The sequence below is a fragment of the Oncorhynchus kisutch genome, linkage group LG22 (genome assembly GCF_002021735.2).
Source record: "Oncorhynchus kisutch isolate 150728-3 linkage group LG22, Okis_V2, whole genome shotgun sequence".
NCBI lineage: Eukaryota > Metazoa > Chordata > Actinopteri > Salmoniformes > Salmonidae > Oncorhynchus > Oncorhynchus kisutch.
The window spans coordinates 57820514-57839412 of NC_034195.2; the positions used below are offsets into that span (position 1 = coordinate 57820514).

The window sequence follows — 18899 nt, forward strand, 5'->3', positions numbered from 1 at the left end:
TACGTGACAGTCTGAAGACACACTACTCTACGTGACAGTCTGAAGACACACTACTGTACGTGACAGTCTGAAGACACACACTACTCTACGTGACAGTCTGAAGACACACACTACTCTACGTGACAGTCTGAAGACACATTACTGTACGTGACAGTCTGAAGACACACTACTTTACGTGACAGTCTGAAGACACACACTACTCTACGTGACAGTCTGAAGACACATTACTGTACGTGACAGTCTGAAGACACATTACTCTACGTGACAGTCTGAAGACACATTACTCTACGTGACAGTCTGAAGACACACACTACTCTACGTGACAGTCTGAAGACACACACTACTCTACGTGACAGTCTGAAGACACACACTACTCTACGTGACAGTCTGAAGACACACACTACTCTACGTGACAGTCTGAAGACACATTACTGTACGTGACAGTCTGAAGACACACTACTCTACGTGACAGTCTGAAGACACACTACTACTCTACGTGACAGTCTGAAGACACACTACTACTCTACGTGACAGTCTGAAGACACACTACTACTCTACGTGACAGTCTGAAGACACATTACGTGACAGTCTGAAGACACATTACGTGACAGTCTGAAGACACACACTACTCTACGTGACAGTCTGAAGACACACACTACCCTACGTGACAGTCTGAAGACACACACTACTCTACGTGACAGTCTGAAGACACACACTACTCTACGTGACAGTCTGAAGACACATTACTGTACGTGACAGTCTGAAGACACACTACTCTACGTGACAGTCTGAAGACACATTACGTGACAGTCTGAAGACACATTACGTGACAGTGCAGCTGTCGATGGTGCAGCTGTATAACATTTTGAGGATCTGAGGACCCATGACAATACTTTTCAGTCTCCGGAGGGGGAATAGGCATTGTCGTGCCCTCTTCATAACTGTCTTGGTGTGTTTGGACCATGATAGTTCATTGAAGCTCTCAATCTGCTCTACTGCAACCCTGTCGATGAGAATGGGGGTGTGATCGGCCTAAGTGACGCATACACATCCCAACCACCCATACTCATCCCCAACCACCCATACTCATCCCCAACCACCCATACTCATCCCCAACCACCCATGCTCATCCCCAACCACACATACACATCCCCAACCACCCATACACATCCCCAACCACCCATACACATCCCCAACCACCCATACTCATCCCCAGCCACCCATACACATCCCCAGCCACCCATACACATCCCCAACCACCCATACACATCCCCAACCACCCATACACATCGTCTACCAACAAAAGTGTTAGTTTTGTCTGTGTTACTGGATAGTGTTGTGTTGTCTGTGTTACTGGATGTTGTTGTGTTGTCTGTGTTACTGGATAGTGTTGTGTTGTCTGTGTTACTGGATAGTGTTGTGTTGTCTGTGTTACTGGATAGTGTTGTGTTGTCTGTGTTACTGGATAGTGTTGTGTTGTCTGTGTTACTGGATAGTGTTTCCTGTGTTGTGTTTGCTGTTTCACTATTCTGATGTGGATCCTGATTGTCTGGTTGCGTCCCAAGTGTTAACCTATTCCCTACCTAGTGTATGTCAGATGTAGTGCACTGTTTAGGGAATAGGGTGCCATTTCTGTCCCTATGTGACCACTTGTCTACTATACTGTAGTGCTGTATGAATGAGAGCCTTGTTGAGGTGATAAACTGACACAGGCATTAATCTGCTTAGGACCAATCTGGATTTAGTGCTAGCCAAAGCTTAACGTGGAACACTTTGATAATTAATCACACTGACTGACTGAGAGAAGGACAAAGGCACTCCGTCTATATCAACAGGTTTCACTGTTTTGGTATGGGTCAGAGTAAACAAATATCATACAACAGTATATACTGTTTAATGTTAATATAAGAAGTTATCATACTATTGATAGCTGTAGTGGCAGGTACAAAGTCATTTCTTATGCCACTTTTAAATTGACATAGGTTACCCAGCAAGCTGAACTGTTTACAACACATTTAAAATGTGTCCAAAAATAAACACAATGTCTATTTTACATATTTCAAATACTTATTGCATGTGATTAAGACTGCTTGGAGACTGCTTGGAGTGAAAGATGCACCAGACGATCTCAGTCAAGCCCAGCAAAACTATTTGAAGTGATGTGTGATAGTATTTGAACTCAGGTCTGTTGTCTTTTTTAGAAGGTAACCTACTGTTTCCCAGGGGGTCTAGTGTGTGAATCATCAGCTTGTACATGGTGTTCCTCATGGTGGAGTTGTGAAGAGAGGCTGAACTTCCTCCTCTCTGGAGGACAGGCTTCAACTGGGGGGAGATCAAGAGAGAGAGAGGGGTGAGACCAAGAGAGAGGGAGAGAGGGGTGAGACCAAGAGAGAGGGAGAGAGGGGTGAGACCAAGAGAGAGGGAGAGAGAGAGGGGTGAGACCGAGAGAGAGGGAGAGAGAGAGGGGTGAGACCGAGAGAGAGGGAGAGAGAGAGAGAGGGGTGAGACCAAGAGAGAGAGAGAGGGGTGAGACCAAGAGAGAGAGAGAGAGGTGAGACCGAGAGAGAGAGGGGTGAGACCGAGAGAGAGAGAGAGAGAGAGAGAGAGAGGGGTGAGACCAAGCGAGAGGGAGAGAGAGAGAGGGGTGAGAGAGAGGGGTGAGACCAAGAGAGAGAGAGAGGGGTGAGACCAAGAGAGAGAGAGAGGTGAGACCGAGAGAGAGAGAGAGAGAGAGAGGTGAGACCGAGAGAGAGAGAGAGAGAGAGAGGTGAGACCGAGAAAGAGAGAGGTGAGACCGAGAGAGAGAGAGAGGGGTGAGACCAAGAGAGAGAGGGGTGAGAGAGAGAGGGGTGAGAGAGAGAGAGAGAGATCAGAAATGTAGTGTTCCTCAAACAAACTTTCATGTGAAATATGTTGCAGCGTAAGTTCAGCATGTGTGGTGTTCAGTAAATGTGGTGATCAGTAAGTGTGGTGTTCAGTAAGTGTGGTGTTCAGTAAGTGTGGTGTTCAGTAAATGTGGTGATCAGTAAGTGTGGTGTTCAGTAAGTGTGGTGTTCAGTAAGTGTGGTGATCAGTAAGTGTGGTGATCAGTAAGTGTGGTGATCAGTAAGTGTGGTGATCAGTAAGTGTGGTGATCAGTGAATGTGGTGTTCAGTAAGTGTGGTGTTCAGTATATACAGTGGGGCAAAAAAGTATTTAGTCAGCCACCAATTGTGCAAGTTCTCCCACTTAAAAAGATGATAGAGGCCTGTAATTTTCATCATAGGTACACTTCAACTATGACAGACAAAATGAGAGAAAACAAATCCAGAAAATCACATTGTAGGAATTTTTTATGAATTTATTTGCAAAATATGGTGGAAAATACATATTTGGTCACCTACAAACAAGCAAGATTTCTGGCCCTCACAGACCTGTAACTTCTTCAAGAGGCTCCTCTGTCCTCCACTCGTTACCTGTAATAATGGCACCTGTTTGAACTTGTTATCAGTATAAAAGACACCTGTCCACAACCTCAAACAGTCACACTCCAAACTCCACTATGGCCAAGACCAAAGAGCTGTCAAAGGACACCAGAAACAAAATTGTAGATAGGTAAGCAGCTTGGTTTGAAGAAATCAACTGTGGGAGCAATTATTAGGAAATGGAAGACATACAAGACCACTGATAATCTCCCTCGATCTGGGGCTCCACGCAAGATCTCACCCCGTGGGATCAAAATGATCACAAATGATCGCAAAAATCCCAGAACCACACGGGGGGACCTAGTGAATGACCTGCAGAGAGCTGGGACCAAAGTAACAAAGCCTACCATCAGTAACACACTACACCGCCAGGGACTCGAATCCTGCAGTGCCAGATGTGTCCCCCTGTTTAAGCCAGTACATGTCCAGGCCCGTCTGAACTTTGCTAGAGAGCATTTGGATGATCCAGAAGAAGATTGGGAGAATGTCATATGGTCAGAGTAAACCAAAATATAACTTTTTGGTAAAAACTCAACTCGTCGTGTTTGGAGGACAAAGAATGCTGAGTTGCATCATGGAAACGTGGAAACATCATGCTTTGGGGCTGTTTTTCTGCAAAGGAACCAGGACGACTAATCCGTGTAAAGGAAAGAATGAATGGGGCCATGTATCGTGAAAGTTTGAGTGAAAACCTCCTTCCATCAGTAAGGGCATTGAAGATGAAACGTGGCTGGGTCTTTCAGCATGACAATGATCCCAAACACACCGCCAGGGCAACAAAGGAGTGGCTTCGTAAGAAGCATTTCAAGGTCCCGGAGTGGCCTAGCCAGTCTCCAGATCACAACCCCATAGAAAGTCTTTGGAGGGAGTTGAAAATCCATGTTGCCCAGCAACAGCCCCAAAACATCACTGCTCTAGAGGAGATCTGCATGGAGGAATGGGCCAAAATACCAGCAACAGTGTGTGAAAACCTTGTGAAGACTTACAGAAAACGTTTGACCTCTGTCATTGCCAACAAAGGGTATATAACAAAGTATTGAGATTAACTTTTGTTATTGACCTTTTGTTATGGAGAACTTGCACAATTGGTGGCTGACTAAATACTTTTTTGCCCCACTGTACGTGACAAGCAACCATCAAAATGAGATGAAAAAAACTATAAAACAGCACATCACAGCACAACAATGTGAGACTCAGGATATCAGGGCCTCAGGAAAGCAAATTATTAGTGTCGTATGGAATGGTAGGCTGAAGTGTATACAGTGTTTATTCTTATTTAAAAGCGTTTTAATGTACAGTGCATTCGGAAAGTATTGAGACCCCTTGACTTTTTCCACATTTTGTTACGTTACAGCCTTATTCTAAAATTGATGAGGAAAATAAATTATTTAATCAATCTACACCATGTGGTGCCAGGACAACAACCTCTCCCTCAACATGATCGAGACAAAGGTAAAAGAGGATCGAGCACACCCCCATTCTCAGCGACCAGGTTGCAGTGGAGCAGGTTGAGAGCTTCAAGTTCCTTGGTGTCCACATAAACAACAAACTAACATGGTCCAAGCACACAATACCTATTCCCCCTCAGGAGACTGAAAAGATTTGGCATGGGTCCTCAGATCCTCAAAAGGTTATACAGCTGCACCATCGAGAGCATCATGACTGGTTGCATCACTGCCTGGTATGGCAACTGCTCAGCCTCCGACCGCAAGGCAATACAGAGGGTGGTGCGACCTGCCCAGTACATCACTCTGACCAAGCTTCCTGCCATCCAGGATCGGTATACCAGGCGGTGTCAGAGGAAGGCCCTAATAATTGTCAAGGTCTCCAGCCACCCTAGTCATAGACTGTTCTCTCTACCACACGGCAAGCGGTACCGGAGTGCCAAGTCTAGGTCCAAGAGGCTTCTAAACAGCTTCTACTCCAAGCCGTAAGACTCCTGAACACCTAATCAAATGGCTACTCAAATGACTATAATGACAAAGAATAAAAGGTTTTTAGACATTTTTGCAAATGTGTTAAAATTGAAAAAATTTAATATCACATTTACGTAAGTATTCAGACCCTTTACTCAGTACGTTGTTGAGGCACCTTTAGCAGCGATTACAGACTTGAGTCTTCTTGGGTATTACGCTGCAAGCTTAGCACACCTGTATTTGGGGAGTAGCTCCCATTCTTCTCTGCAGATCCTCTCAAGCTTTATCAGGTTGGATGGAGAGCGCCACTGCACAGTTATTTTCAGGTCTCTCCAGAAATGTTTGATCAGGTTCAAGTCCGGGCTCTGGCTGGGCCACTCAAGGACATTTAGAGACTTGTCCCAAAGCCACTCCTGTGTTGTCTTGGCTGTGTGCTTAGGGTTGTCGTCTTGTTGGAAGGTGAACCGTTGCCCCAGTCTAAGGTCCTGAGGCTCTGGAGCAGGTTTTCATCAATGATCTCTCTGTACTTTGCTCCGGTCATCTTTCCCTTGATCCTGACTAGTCTCCCAGTCCCTGCCGCTGAAAAACATCCCCACATCCCCATGCTGCCACCACGATGCTTCTCCGTAGGGATGGTGCCAGGTTTCCTCCAGACGTGATGCTTTGCATTCAGGCCAAAGAGTTCCATCTTGGTTTCATCAGACCAGAGAATCTTGTTTCTCAACGTCTGAGAGTCCTTTAGGTTATTTTTAGCAAACTCCAAGAGGGCTGTCATGTGCCTTTTACTGAGTGGCTTCCGTCTGGCTACTCTACCATAAAGGCCTGATTGGTGGAGTGCCGCAGAGATGGTTGTCCTTCTGGAAGGTTCTCCCATGTCCACAGAGGAACTCTGGAGCTCTGTCAGAGGGACCACCGGGTTCTTGGTCACGTCAATGACCAAGGCCCTTCTCCCTCGATTGCTCAGCTTGGCTGGGTGGCCAGCTTTAGGAATAGTCTTGCTGGTTCCAAACTTCTTCCATTTAAGAATGAGTGAGCCCACTGTGTTCTTGGGGACCTTCAATGATGCAGACACTTTTTGGTACCCTACCCCAGATCTGTGCCTCGACACAATCCTGTCTGAGCTCTACGGACAGTTCCTTCAACCTCATGGCTTGGTTTTTGTTCTGACATGCACTGTCAACTGAGGGACCTTATAGACAGGCGTGTGCCTTTCCAAATCTAGTTGTAGAAACTCCAAACAAGTTGTAGAAACATCTCAAGGATGATCAATGGAAACAGGATGAGCTCAATTTCGAGTCTCATACCAAAGGGTCTGAATGCTTATGTAAGTAAGGTATTTCTAACTTTAATTTTGAATACATTTGTAAACATTTCTGAAAACCAGTTTTAGCTTCGGCGTTATGGGGTATTGTGTGTAGAGTGTGAAAAAAGCACACTCTACACAGCCTTATCCATTTTAGAATAAGGCTGTAACGTAACAAAATGTGGAAAAACTGAATACTTTCCAGATTAACTGTAGTTCTTTCCTTGAGTGTATACCTACGTATGTACTGATCTGTATGTGTGGTGGATGCTGCTGGATGTGATGTAGGGGATGAGAATGGAAATGGAAGACCAGCTATTCAGGTGAAAACCATTAAGTTTATTCTTTAGGAGGAAACACAATTAAAGGTTAATGCGTTCACGTCTGTTAACTCTGATCATGGGGGTTGAGGTGATGGGAGTGGGAGCCAAGAACCTCAGGTGAAACTGCTGATTCATTATATATCAGCAGGAGTCTAACAACTCCATCTGATTCATTATATATCAAGAGGAGACTAACAACTCCATCTGATTCATTATATATCAGCAGGAGTCTAACAACTCCATCTGATTCTGATTCAATATATATAAGCAGGAGTCTTACCTGTTACACTGTACCTTTAGATAACCCTTTAGGGGTGGTAGACTGCAACCGTTACACAATACCTCAGATAACCCTTTAGGGGTGGTAGACTGGAACCCGGTTACACTGAACCGCAGGTAATCCATTAAGGGCAATTGACATTAACAAGGCAAAACATTCCAGGCCTGGTTATTTTATGTTAATGAGTATTTCATTCACCGTTAGAAAACCCATTGCGGGTGGCTACTGTGAAAACTCTACACTTTACCCCAGGATACGGGCGGAAACTATATGAATCAAATGATTATGGAGGCATTCATGCATAAAAGCGTGCATACTTATTTTAAATGTATGTAGTTCTGTTCTTGTCTATGAATGTTCTGCATTATGTCATGTAGCTGCTGCTTTTGCAGTAGCTAATAGGATCCTGATAAACTACCCCTGGGGATCCTAGTAAACTACCCCTGGGGATCCTACTAAACTACCCCTGGGGATCCTGATAAACTACCCCTGGGGATCCTACTAAACTACTACGGGGGATCCTACTAAACTACCCCTGGGGATCCTAGTAAACTACCCCTGGGGATTCTACTAAACTACTACGGGGGATCCTACTAAACTACCCCTGGGGATCCTAGTAAACTACCCCTGGGGATCCTGATAAACTACCCCTGGGGATCCTGATAAACTACTACGGGGGATCCTGCTAAACTACCCCTGGGGATCCTAGTACACTACCCCTGGGGATCCTGATAAACTACCCCTGGGGATCCTGATAAACTACCCCCGGGGATCCTACTAAACTACCCCTGGGGATCCTGATAAACTACCCTGGGGATCCTGATAAACTACCCCTGGGGATCCTACTAAACTACCCCTGGGGATCCTGATAAACTACCCCTGGGGATCCTAGTACACTACCCCTGGGGATCCTGATAAACTACCCCTGGGGATCCTGATAAACTACCCCTGGGGATCCTGATAAACTACCCCTGGGGATCCTGATAAACTACCCCTGGGGATCCTACTAAACTACCCCTGGGGATCCTAGTAAACTACCCCTGGGGATCCTAGTAAACTACCCCTGGGGATCCTACTAAACTACGCCTGGGGATCCTAGTAAACTACCCCGGGGGATCCTGATAAACTACCCCGGGGGATCCTGATAAACTACCCCGGGGGATCCTGATAAACTACCCCGGGGGATCCTGATAAACTACCCCGGGGGATCCTGATAAACTACCCCTGGGGATCCTACTAAACTACCCCTGGGGATCCTGATAAACTACCCCTGGGGATCCTAGTACACTACCCCTGGGGATCCTGATAAACTACCCCTGGGGATCCTGATAAACTACCCCTGGGGATCCTGATAAACTACCCCTGGGGATCCTGATAAACTACCCCTGGGGATCCTACTAAACTACCCCTGGGGATCCTAGTAAACTACCCCTGGGGATCCTAGTAAACTACCCCTGGGGATCCTACTAAACTACCCCTGGGGATCCTAGTAAACTACCCCGGGGGATCCTGATAAACTACCCCGGGGGATCCTGATAAACTACCCCGGGGGATCCTGATAGACTACCCCGGGGGATCCTGATAAACTACCCCGGGGGATCCTGATAAACTACCCCGGGGGATCCTAGTAAACTACCCCTGGGGATCCTAGTAAACTACCCCTGGGGATCCTAGTAAACTACCCCTGGGGATCCTAGTAAACTACCCCTGGGGATCCTACTAAACTACCCCTGGGGATCCTACTAAACTACCCCTGGGGATCCTGATAAACTATCCCGGGGGATCCTGATAAACTACCCCTGGGGATCCTAGTAAACTACCCCTGGGGATCCTGATAAACTACCCCGGGGGATCCTGATAAACTACCCCCGGGGATCCTAGTAAACTACCCCCGGGGATCCTAGTAAACTACCCCTGGGGATCCTAGTAAACTACCCCTGGCGATCCCAGTAAACTACCCCTGGGGATCCCAGTAAACTACCCCTGGGGATCCTAGTAAACTACCCCTGGGGATCCTAGTAAATTACTATGGGGGATCCTAGTAAACTACCCCTGGGGATCCTACTAAACTACCCCTGGGGATCCTACTAAACTACCCCTGGGGATCCTACTAAACTACCCCTGAGAATCCTAGTAAACTACCCCTGGGGATTCTAGTAAACTACCCCTGTGGATTCTACTAAACTACCCCTGGGGATCCTACTAAACTACCCCTGAGGATCCTACTAAACTACCCCTGAGGATCCTGGTAAACTACTACTGGGGATCCTGGTAAACTACTACTGGGGATCCTACTAACCTACTACTGGGGATCCTAGTATACTACTACTGGGGATCCTAGTAAACTACTACTGGGGATCCTAGTAAACTACCCCTGGGGATCCTACTAAACTACCCCTGGGGATCCTACTAAACTACCCCTGGGGATCCTACTAAACTACCACTGGGGATCCTACTAAACTACCACTGGGGATCTTACTAAACTACCCCTGGGGATCCTACTAAACTACTACTGGGGATCCTACTAAACTACTACTGGGGATCCTACTAAACTTCTACTGGGGATCCTACTAAACTACCACTGGGATCCTACTAAACTACCCCTGGGGTTCCTAGTAAACTACCCCTGGGGATCCTAGTAAACTACCCCTGGGGATCCTGATAAACTACCCCTGGGGATCCTAGTAAACTACCCCTGGGGATCCTACTAAACTACCCCGGGGGATCCTAGTAAACTACCCCGGGGGATCCTGATAAACTACCCCGGGGGATCCTGATAAACTACCCCTGGGGATCCTGATAAACTACCCCCGGGGATCCCGGGTAAACTACCCCTGGGGATCCCGATAAACTACCCCTGGGGATCCTAGTAAACTACCCCTGGGGATCCTAGTAAACTACCCCTGGCGATCCCAGTAAACTACCCCTGGGGATCCCAGTAAACTACCCCTGGGGATCCTAGTAAACTACCCCTGGGGATCCTAGTAAACTACCCCTGGGGATCCCAGTAAACTACCCCTGGGGATCCTAGTAAACTACCCCTGGGGATCCTAGTAAACTACCCCTGGGGATCCTAGTAAACTACCCCTGGGGATCCTACTAAACTACCCCTGGGGATCCTACTAAACTACCCCTGAGAATCCTAGTAAACTACCACTGGGGATTCTAGTAAACTACCCCTGGGGATTCTACTAAACTACCCCTGGGGATCCTACTAAACTTCTACTGGGGATCCTACTAAACTACTACTGGGGATCCTACTAAACTTCTACTGGGGATCCTACTAAACTACCACTGGGATCCTACTAAACTACCCCTGGGGTTCCTAGTAAACTACCCCTGGGGATCCTAGTAAACTACCCCTGGGGATCCTAGTAAACTACCCCTGGGGATCCTAGTAAACTACCCCGGGGATCCTAGTAAACTACCCCTGGGGATTCTACTAAACTACCACTGGGGATCCTACTAAACTACTACTGGGGATCCTACTAAACTACTACTGGGGATCCTACTAAACTACTACTTGATCACTGCCTAGTTGGTTACCTTTAATAGTTTCTTGTCTTCTGGGGCAGGAGGGCTACTATTCTGACCTGCTGTCTCATCCTGTGGACAACAAGAATTCACCAGATCTTAAAACATTCCAGAACACGCCACCCCTTCAAATGGACTCTTTTGACTCATGAATGACTCATCAGTGAGGGAATGAGTGAATGTCTCATCAGTGAGTGAATGTCTCATCAGTGAGTGAATGTCTCATCAGTGAGTGAATGTCTCATCAGTGAGTGAATGTCTCATCAGTGAGTGAATGTCTCATCAGTGAGTGAATGTCTCATCAGTGAGTGAATGTCTCATCAGTGAGTGAATGTCTCATCAGTGAGTGAATGTCTCATCAGTGAGTGAATGTCTCATCAGTGAGTGAATGACTCATCAGTGAGTGAATGTCTCATCAGTGAGTGAATGACTCATCAGTGAGTGAATGACTCATCAGTGAGTGAATGACTCATCAGTGAGTGAATGACTCATCAGTGAGTGAATGACTCATCAGTGAGTGAATGTCTCATCAGTGAGTGAATGTCTCATCAGTGAGTGAATGACTCATCAGTGAGTGAATGTCTCATCAGTGAGTGAATGACTCATCAGTGAGTGAATGTCTCATCAGTGAGTGAATGACTCATCAGTGAGTGAATGTCTCATCAGTGAGTGAATGACTCATCAGTGAGTGAATGTCTCATCAGTGAGTGAATGACTCATCAGTGAGTGAATGTCTCATCAGTGAGTGAATGTCTCATCAGTGAGTGAATGACTCATCAGTGAGTGAATGACTCATCAGTGAGTGAATGACTCATCAGTGAGTGAATGACTCATCAGTGAGTGAATGACTCATCAGTGAGTGAATGACTCATCAGTGAGTGAATGACTCATCAGTGAGTGAATGACTCATCATGTATGATCAACAACATGTGTTTTTGAACGAGGTATGGCTGTATCATTTGCTTTGAGAACATGCAATATGGCTGAATTAGAGCCTATGATCAACAAAAAACTTGGATTAAGTTTATGGAGGGATTTTGAAGGAGATATATGGTTTAATCAGGTCCTCCACGTATGTTTGAGGGAACCAGATGAATAATGAGCTGTATGACATGTTTCTCCTTACACAGGAGCCAGCCTCCATGTCTGTTCTCATAAAATGATCTTCATTATCGACCCCTGACGTGCAGATATCCCTCCCAATTGCTACTATTTTTTTATTTATTTGACCTTTATTTAACTAGGCAAGTCAGTTAAGAACCAATTCTTATTTTCAATGACGGCCTAGGAACAGTGGGTTAACTGTCTTGTTCTGGGGCAGAACGACAGATTTTTACCTTGTCAGCTCGGGGATTCAATCTTGCAACCTTTCGGTTACTAGTCCAGCGCTCTAACCACTAGGCTACCTGCCTCTAACCACTAGGCTACCTGCCTCTAACCACTAGGCTACCTGCCTCTAACCACTAGGCTACCTGCCTCTAACCACTAGGCTACCTGCCTCTAACCACTAGGCTACGCTGCCTCTAACCACTAGGCTACGCTGCCTCTATGTTGGGGTTTTGGTATAATTTCCAATTAGAGGCAGCTGGTAATCGTTGTCTCTAATTGGGGATCATACTTAAGTAGCATGTTTTCCACCTGTGGGTTATGGGATATTGTTTATGTTTGGAGTTAGTGCACATAGCACCTCAGTAGTCACGGTTTGTTTATTGTTTATTGTTTATTGTTTGGTTAAGTTTCACTAATATTAAAGTATGTGGAACTCATATCGCGCTGCGTCTTGGTCAGACGAACATCGTGACAGTATCTGTAACAAAGGAACACTATACCAAAAATAGTTCCAATATACACTACCATTCAAAAGTTTGCGGTCACTTAGAAATTTCCTGCACATTTTTTGTCCATTAAAATAACATAAAATTGATCAGAAATACAGTGTAGACATTGTTAATGTTGTAAATGACTATTGTAGCTGAAAACTGCTGATTTTTAATGGAATATCTACCTGGGTGTACAGAGGCCCATTATCAGCAACCATCCCTCCTGTGTTCCAATGGCACGTTGTGTTAGCTAATCCAAGTTTATCATTTTAAAAGGCTAATTGATCATTAGAAAACCCTTTTGCAATTATGATAGCACAGCTGAAAACTGTTGCTCTGATTAAAGAAGCAATAAAACTGGACTTCTTTAGTCTAGTTGAGTACCTGGAGCATCAGCATTTGCGGGTTTGATTACAGGCTCAAAATGGCCAGAAACAAATAACTTTCTTCTGACACTCGTCAGTCTATTCTTGATCTGAGAAATGAAGGCAAAAAAAACTGAAGATCTCGTACAATGCTGTGTACTACTCCCTTCACAGAACAGCGCAAACTGGCTCTAACCAGAATAGAAAGAGGAGTGGTAGGCCCCGGTGCATAACTGAGCAAGAGGATAAGTACATTTCATTCTCTTAAACTGATCGCTGTCCGCACCCGCCCGCCCGACTATCACCACTACTCTGGACAGTTCTGACTTAGAATATGTGGACAACTGCAAATACCTAGGTGTCTGGCTAGACTGTAAACTCTCCCTCCAGACTCATATTAAACATCTCCAATCCAAAATTAAATATTGAATTAGCTTCCTATTTTGCAACAAAGCCTCCTTCACTCATGCTGCCAAACATACCCTCGTAAAACTGACTATCCTACCGATCCTCGACTTTGGCGATGTAATTTACAAAATAGCCTCCAACACTCTACTCAGCAAACTGGATGCAGTCTATCACAGTGCCATCCGTTTTTTCACCAAAGCCCTTGTACCACCCACCACTGCGACCTGTATGCTCTCGTTGGCTGGTCCTCGCTACATGTTCGTCGCCAGACCCACTGGCTCCAGGTCATCTATAAGTCTCTGCAATGTAAAGCTCCGCCTTATCTCAGCTCACTGGTTACGATAACAACACCCACCCATAGCACGAGCTCCAGCAGTTATACCTCACTGGTCATCCCCAAAGCCAACACTTCCTTTGGCCGCCTTTCCTTCCAGTTCTCTGCTGCCAATGACTGGAATAAATTGCAAAAATCGCTGAAGTTGGAGACTTAAATCTCCCTCACTAACTTTAAGCATCAGCTATCTGAACAGCTTACCGATCGCTGCAACTGTACATAGTCTATCTGTAAATAGCCCATCTGTAAATAGCCCATCTGTAAATAGCCCATCTGTAAATAGCCCATCTGTACATAGTCCATCTGTAAATAGCCCATCTGTAAATTGCCCATCTGTAAATAGCCTATCTGTAAATAGCCCATCTGTAAATAGCCCATCTGTAAATAGCCCATCTGTAAATAGCCCATCTGTAAATAGCCCATCTGTAAATAGTCCATCTGTAAATAGTCCATCTGTAAATAGTCCATCTGTAAATAGTCCATCTGTAAATAGTCCATCTGTAAATAGTCCATCTGTAAATAGTCCATCTGTAAATAGCCCATCTGTAAATAGCCCATCTGTAAATAGCCCATCTGTAAATAGCCCATCTGTAAATAGCCCATCTGTAAATAGCCCATCTGTAAATAGTCCATCTGTAAATAGCCCATCTGTAAATAGCCCATCTGTAAATAGCCCATCTGTAAATAGTCCATCTGTAAATAGTCCATCTGTAAATAGCCCATCCAACTACCTACCTGATCCCCATATTGTTTTATTTACTTTTCTGCTCTTTTGCACACCAGTATTTCCAGTATCTCTACTTGCACATTATCATCTACTCATCTATCACTCCTGTGTTAATCTGCTAAATTGTAATTACTTTGCTACTATGGCCTATTTTCTGCCTTGCCTCCTTACGCCATTTGCACACTCTGTATATAGACTTTTCTATTGTGTTATTGACTGTACACTTGTTTATCCCATGTGTAACTCTGTGTTGTTGTTTGTGTCACACTGCTTTGCTTTATCTTGGCCAGGTTACCGTTGTAAATGAGAACTTGTTCTCAACTGGCCTACCTGGTTAAATAAAGGTGAAATGAATAAATAACAAAAAATTAGTGTCTAGTTTGAGAAACAGACGCCTCACAAGTCCTCAACTGGCAGCTTCATTAAATAGTACTCGCAAAACACCAGTCTCAACGTCAACAGTGAAGAGGCGACTCCCGGATGCTGGTCTTCAGAGTTCCTCTGTCCAGTGTCTGTGTTCTTTTGCCCATCTTAATCTTTTCTTTTTATTGGCCAGTCTGAAATATGGCATTTTCTTTGCAACTCTGCCTAGAAAGCCAGCATCCCGGAGTCGCCTCTTCACTGTTGACGTTGAGCTTTCATTTCTCAGAACAAGAATAGACTGACGAGTTTCAGAAGAAAGTTCTTGGTTTCTGGCCATTTTGAGCCATAATCAAACCCACAAACAAGGACGTTTCTAAGTGACCCCAGAGTTTTGAACAGTATTGTAAGTTCTCCTGTATACTCTTAAGAATGTGTTCTTAACTGACTTGCCTAGTTAAATAAATAAATGCAAATAAAATGTACCTTATCAGGTTCATCCTCAACAGCCACAGTGATGATATTAATGATGTGCTGATGTTTCCTGAGCTGGTTCTTGAATGCTGCCTCCAGCTGAACGTTGTACTTCATGAAGCAGACATAGGAGCTGTAGCCAGCCACCAGCATTATACTCTCATACCACATGATGGTGTTGTCCAGGAAGAAGATTATCAACATGATCAGGTCTGAAAACAATATAGATGTTAATTCATCAATAGTAAGGGGTTAGGGGACACAGCAAGAGGTTAGGGGACACAGCAAGAGGTTAGGGGACACAGCAAGAGGTTAGAGGACACAGCAAGAGGTTAGGGGACACAGCAAGAGGTTAGGGGACACAGCAAGAGGTTAGAGGACACAGCAAGAGGTTAGAGGACACAGCAAGAGGTTAGAGGACACAGCAGGAGGTTAGAGGACACAGCAAGAGGTTAGAGGACACAGCAAGAGGTTAGAGGACACAGCAAGAGGTTAGAGGACACAGCAAGAGGTTAGAGGACACAGCAAGAGGTTAGAGGACACAGCAAGAGGTTAGAGGACACAGCAAGAGGTTAGAGGACACAGCAAGAGGTTAGAGGACACAGCAAGAGGTTAGAGGACACAGCAAGAGGTTAGAAGTTAGGTAAATTATCATGTTGTGAATAATAGTTGCATCCCAAATAGCTTCAATTGCAATTATATGCCAGTGAGTGCTGGCCTTTATATTATATTGCAGTGAGTGCTGGCCTTTATATTATATTCCAGTGAGTGCTGGCCTTTGTATTATATGCTAGTGAGTGCTGGCCTTTATATTATATGCCAGTGAGTGCTGGCCTTTATATTATATGCCAGTGAGTGCTGGCCTTTATCCTTACACTATCATTTATTTATGAGTGGAACCTCTTCTCTCCCGTCCTCTGGACTCAGAAACTATCTGGCCTTGATGGCCACATGTACTCTTAATCTCCACCTGGTACAGCCAGAGGAATATAGCCCCTCTGAGCCAGGTTCCTCTGTACAGTAGGTTTCTTCCTTCTAGGTAGTTTCTCCTGGCCACTGTGCTCTCGCTTCTACCTTTGCTCTCTGAGGCCAGAGCCGAGTTACTGTTATGCACTTTGACAACTGCTGATGCAAAAAGCGCTGAGGTGCAGCATCTGCCTTTACATGTGATAGTATATTATTACCTATGATATAGAAGGAGACGTCCCTGAACAGGGGCCACCAGGTGAGGTGCAGCATCTCCCTGGAGAAGATGGCACACATGCCGATGACGAACAGGATATTGAACACCGCAGACCCCACGATCGTCCCGATGCCCACATTGCTATGAGAGATGAACACGCCAATCAGCGAGGTGAACAGCTCCGGAGCGGAGCCTCCTGCCGCCATGAAGGTTGCCCCGGCCACGTCGTCGGAGATGGCGAGCTGGTCTGTGATGACGCCGAGCGCAGGGACAAAAAATTCGTCACACACAATGGCGAGTGAGACGAACATGTACATCATCCCGAAGATGTGAAGCGACACCCAGCCTCGTCTCCGGTCCTCCACGGAGAAGATATCAGTCGGGTACTCTCCTTTCTGATGAGGGGCGTCCCCCGGGTCGGCAGGGGAGGATTGGGTGGTGTTGGGGACTAGATGGGTGGGTGGTGGGTTGGGAAGGGTGGGGATCTGAATGGGAGGCTCCAGGTCTACATATATACAGTGAACGATAGTCCGGATTGTAGTCACTGATGATGATGATGATGATGAGACCTCAGTGGTAGTGGATGGTGTGACATCATCTGTAGTCGTCTCGGAGTAATAATCGGACACTTCAGTTGTCACCACATCTATCATTTCCTCCTCTTGTGTGTCAACACTGTGTCCCTCCTCCCTTAAGGTCTCCAATGCAGCCTCCAGGAGGGCCCCTGTCAGTCCCTCTCCATCCCCAGACCCCTCACCTATTTGGGGCAGGGCATGGGGCCAGGGTCCTGGGGAGAGCTTGGAGGTGATAGACAGCTGGTAGAGACAACACAGTAGAACACCAGACAGGAGGAATATGACTCGGCTCAGCTGCAGTCTCTTCCTTTGGGTACAATACATTTATGAAGAGATGGTGATTGTGGACTTTAACAGGTATGGATTTGTAAACTCACTCCTCAGCCTGAGAAGTCGTTAATTGCACCATTGAATTGGATTCAGAATACAGGGTTAGGGTTAGGGTGAGATGAGTAATGGCAGAGTGATTCAGAACACAGGTCCCTGGCAGAGTGATTCAGAACACAGGTCCCTAGCAGAGTGATTCAGAATACAGGTCCCTGGCAGAGTGATTCAGAATACAGGTCGCTGGCAGAGTGATTCAGAACACAGGTCCCTGGCAGAGTGATTCAGAACACAGGTCCCTGGCAGCGTGATTCAGAATACAGGTCCCTGGCAGAGTGATTCAGAATACAGGTCCCTGGCAGAGTGATTCAGAATACAGGTTCCTGGCAGAGTGATTCAGAATACAGGTCCCTGGCAGAGTGATTCAGAATACAGGTCGCTGGCAGAGTGATTCAGAATACAGGTCGCTGGCAGAGTGATTCAGAATACAGGACGCTGGCAGAGTGATTCAGAATACAGGACGCTGGCAGAGTGATTCAGAATACAGGACGCTGGCAGAGTGATTCAGAATACAGGACGCTGGCAGAGTGATTCAGAATACAGGACCCTGGCAGAGTGATTCAGAATACAGGTCGCTGGCAGAGTGATTCAGAATACAGGTCCCTGGCAGAGTGATTCAGAATACAGGACGCTGGCAGAGTGATTCAGAATACAGGACGCTGGCAGAGTGATTCAGAATACAGGTCGCTGGCAGAGTGATTCAGAATACAGGACGCTGGCAGAGTGATTCAGAATACAGGACGCTGGCAGAGTGATTCAGAATACAGGACGCTGGCAGAGTGATTCAGAATACAGGACGCTGGCAGAGTGATTCAGAATACAGGACGCTGGCAGAGTGATTCAGAATACAGGTCGCTGGCAGAGTGATTCAGAATACAGGTCCCTGGCAGAGTGATTCAGAATACAGGACGCTGGCAGAGTGATTCAGGGAAGAATCCAGCTCCTCCCCAACCTGTTGTAAAGGGAAGGAAACACCAAGTTTGAATGAATCAGGTTCCGTATGCATAAAGCGTCCATTTAATCTTATTTCTTATGGTCTAAATGGCTAAACTGACCCCAGATCAGCCCTCCTACTACTCTGAGACTGGTTTATGGTCTAAATGGCTAAACTGACCCCAGATCAGCCCCCCTACTACTCTGTGACTGGTTTATGGTCTATATGGCTAAACTGACCCCAGATCAGCCCTCCTACTACTCTGAGACCTGTTTATGAATATGGGCCCAGACATGACAGGTTAAGCAACAGGTGACAACAGATGAACAGTTTTTTGAATAATAAATCCTCCGTCTCTTTAATGTCAGGATAATTATTATCACATTGAGACATGAGTGTCTGGGGATAAGGAGCAGGCCATACATGTACATGTTACTATGAGTCATTAGGCTATTGCCCCCTGTTGTATTCAATAAATACGTGGCTATAGTGAGCAATAGAAAGAGAGTGAAAAG

The 18899-nt window shown here is 45.8% G+C and overlaps 2 protein-coding genes across 2 annotated transcripts in view; one reads left to right on the forward strand and one right to left on the reverse strand.

The window, feature by feature from the left end:
• Positions 1–18399, reverse strand: part of LOC116356290 (sodium/potassium/calcium exchanger 1-like) — a 49450-nt gene extending 31051 nt beyond the window's left edge. The window contains exons 1-4 of the mRNA XM_031801367.1: positions 16493–18399; positions 15321–15520; positions 10833–10892; positions 2214–2322 (exon numbers count right to left, since the gene is read on the reverse strand). Of these exons, the coding sequence (XP_031657227.1) occupies positions 2214–2322; positions 10833–10892; positions 15321–15520; positions 16493–17390 (1267 nt within the window). The 5' untranslated portion in view covers positions 17391–18399. The remainder of the gene's footprint in view (positions 1–2213; positions 2323–10832; positions 10893–15320; positions 15521–16492) is intronic.
• Positions 1–18899, forward strand: part of LOC116356317 (uncharacterized) — a 124655-nt gene that overhangs the window by 38721 nt on the left and 67035 nt on the right. The window lies entirely within an intron of this gene.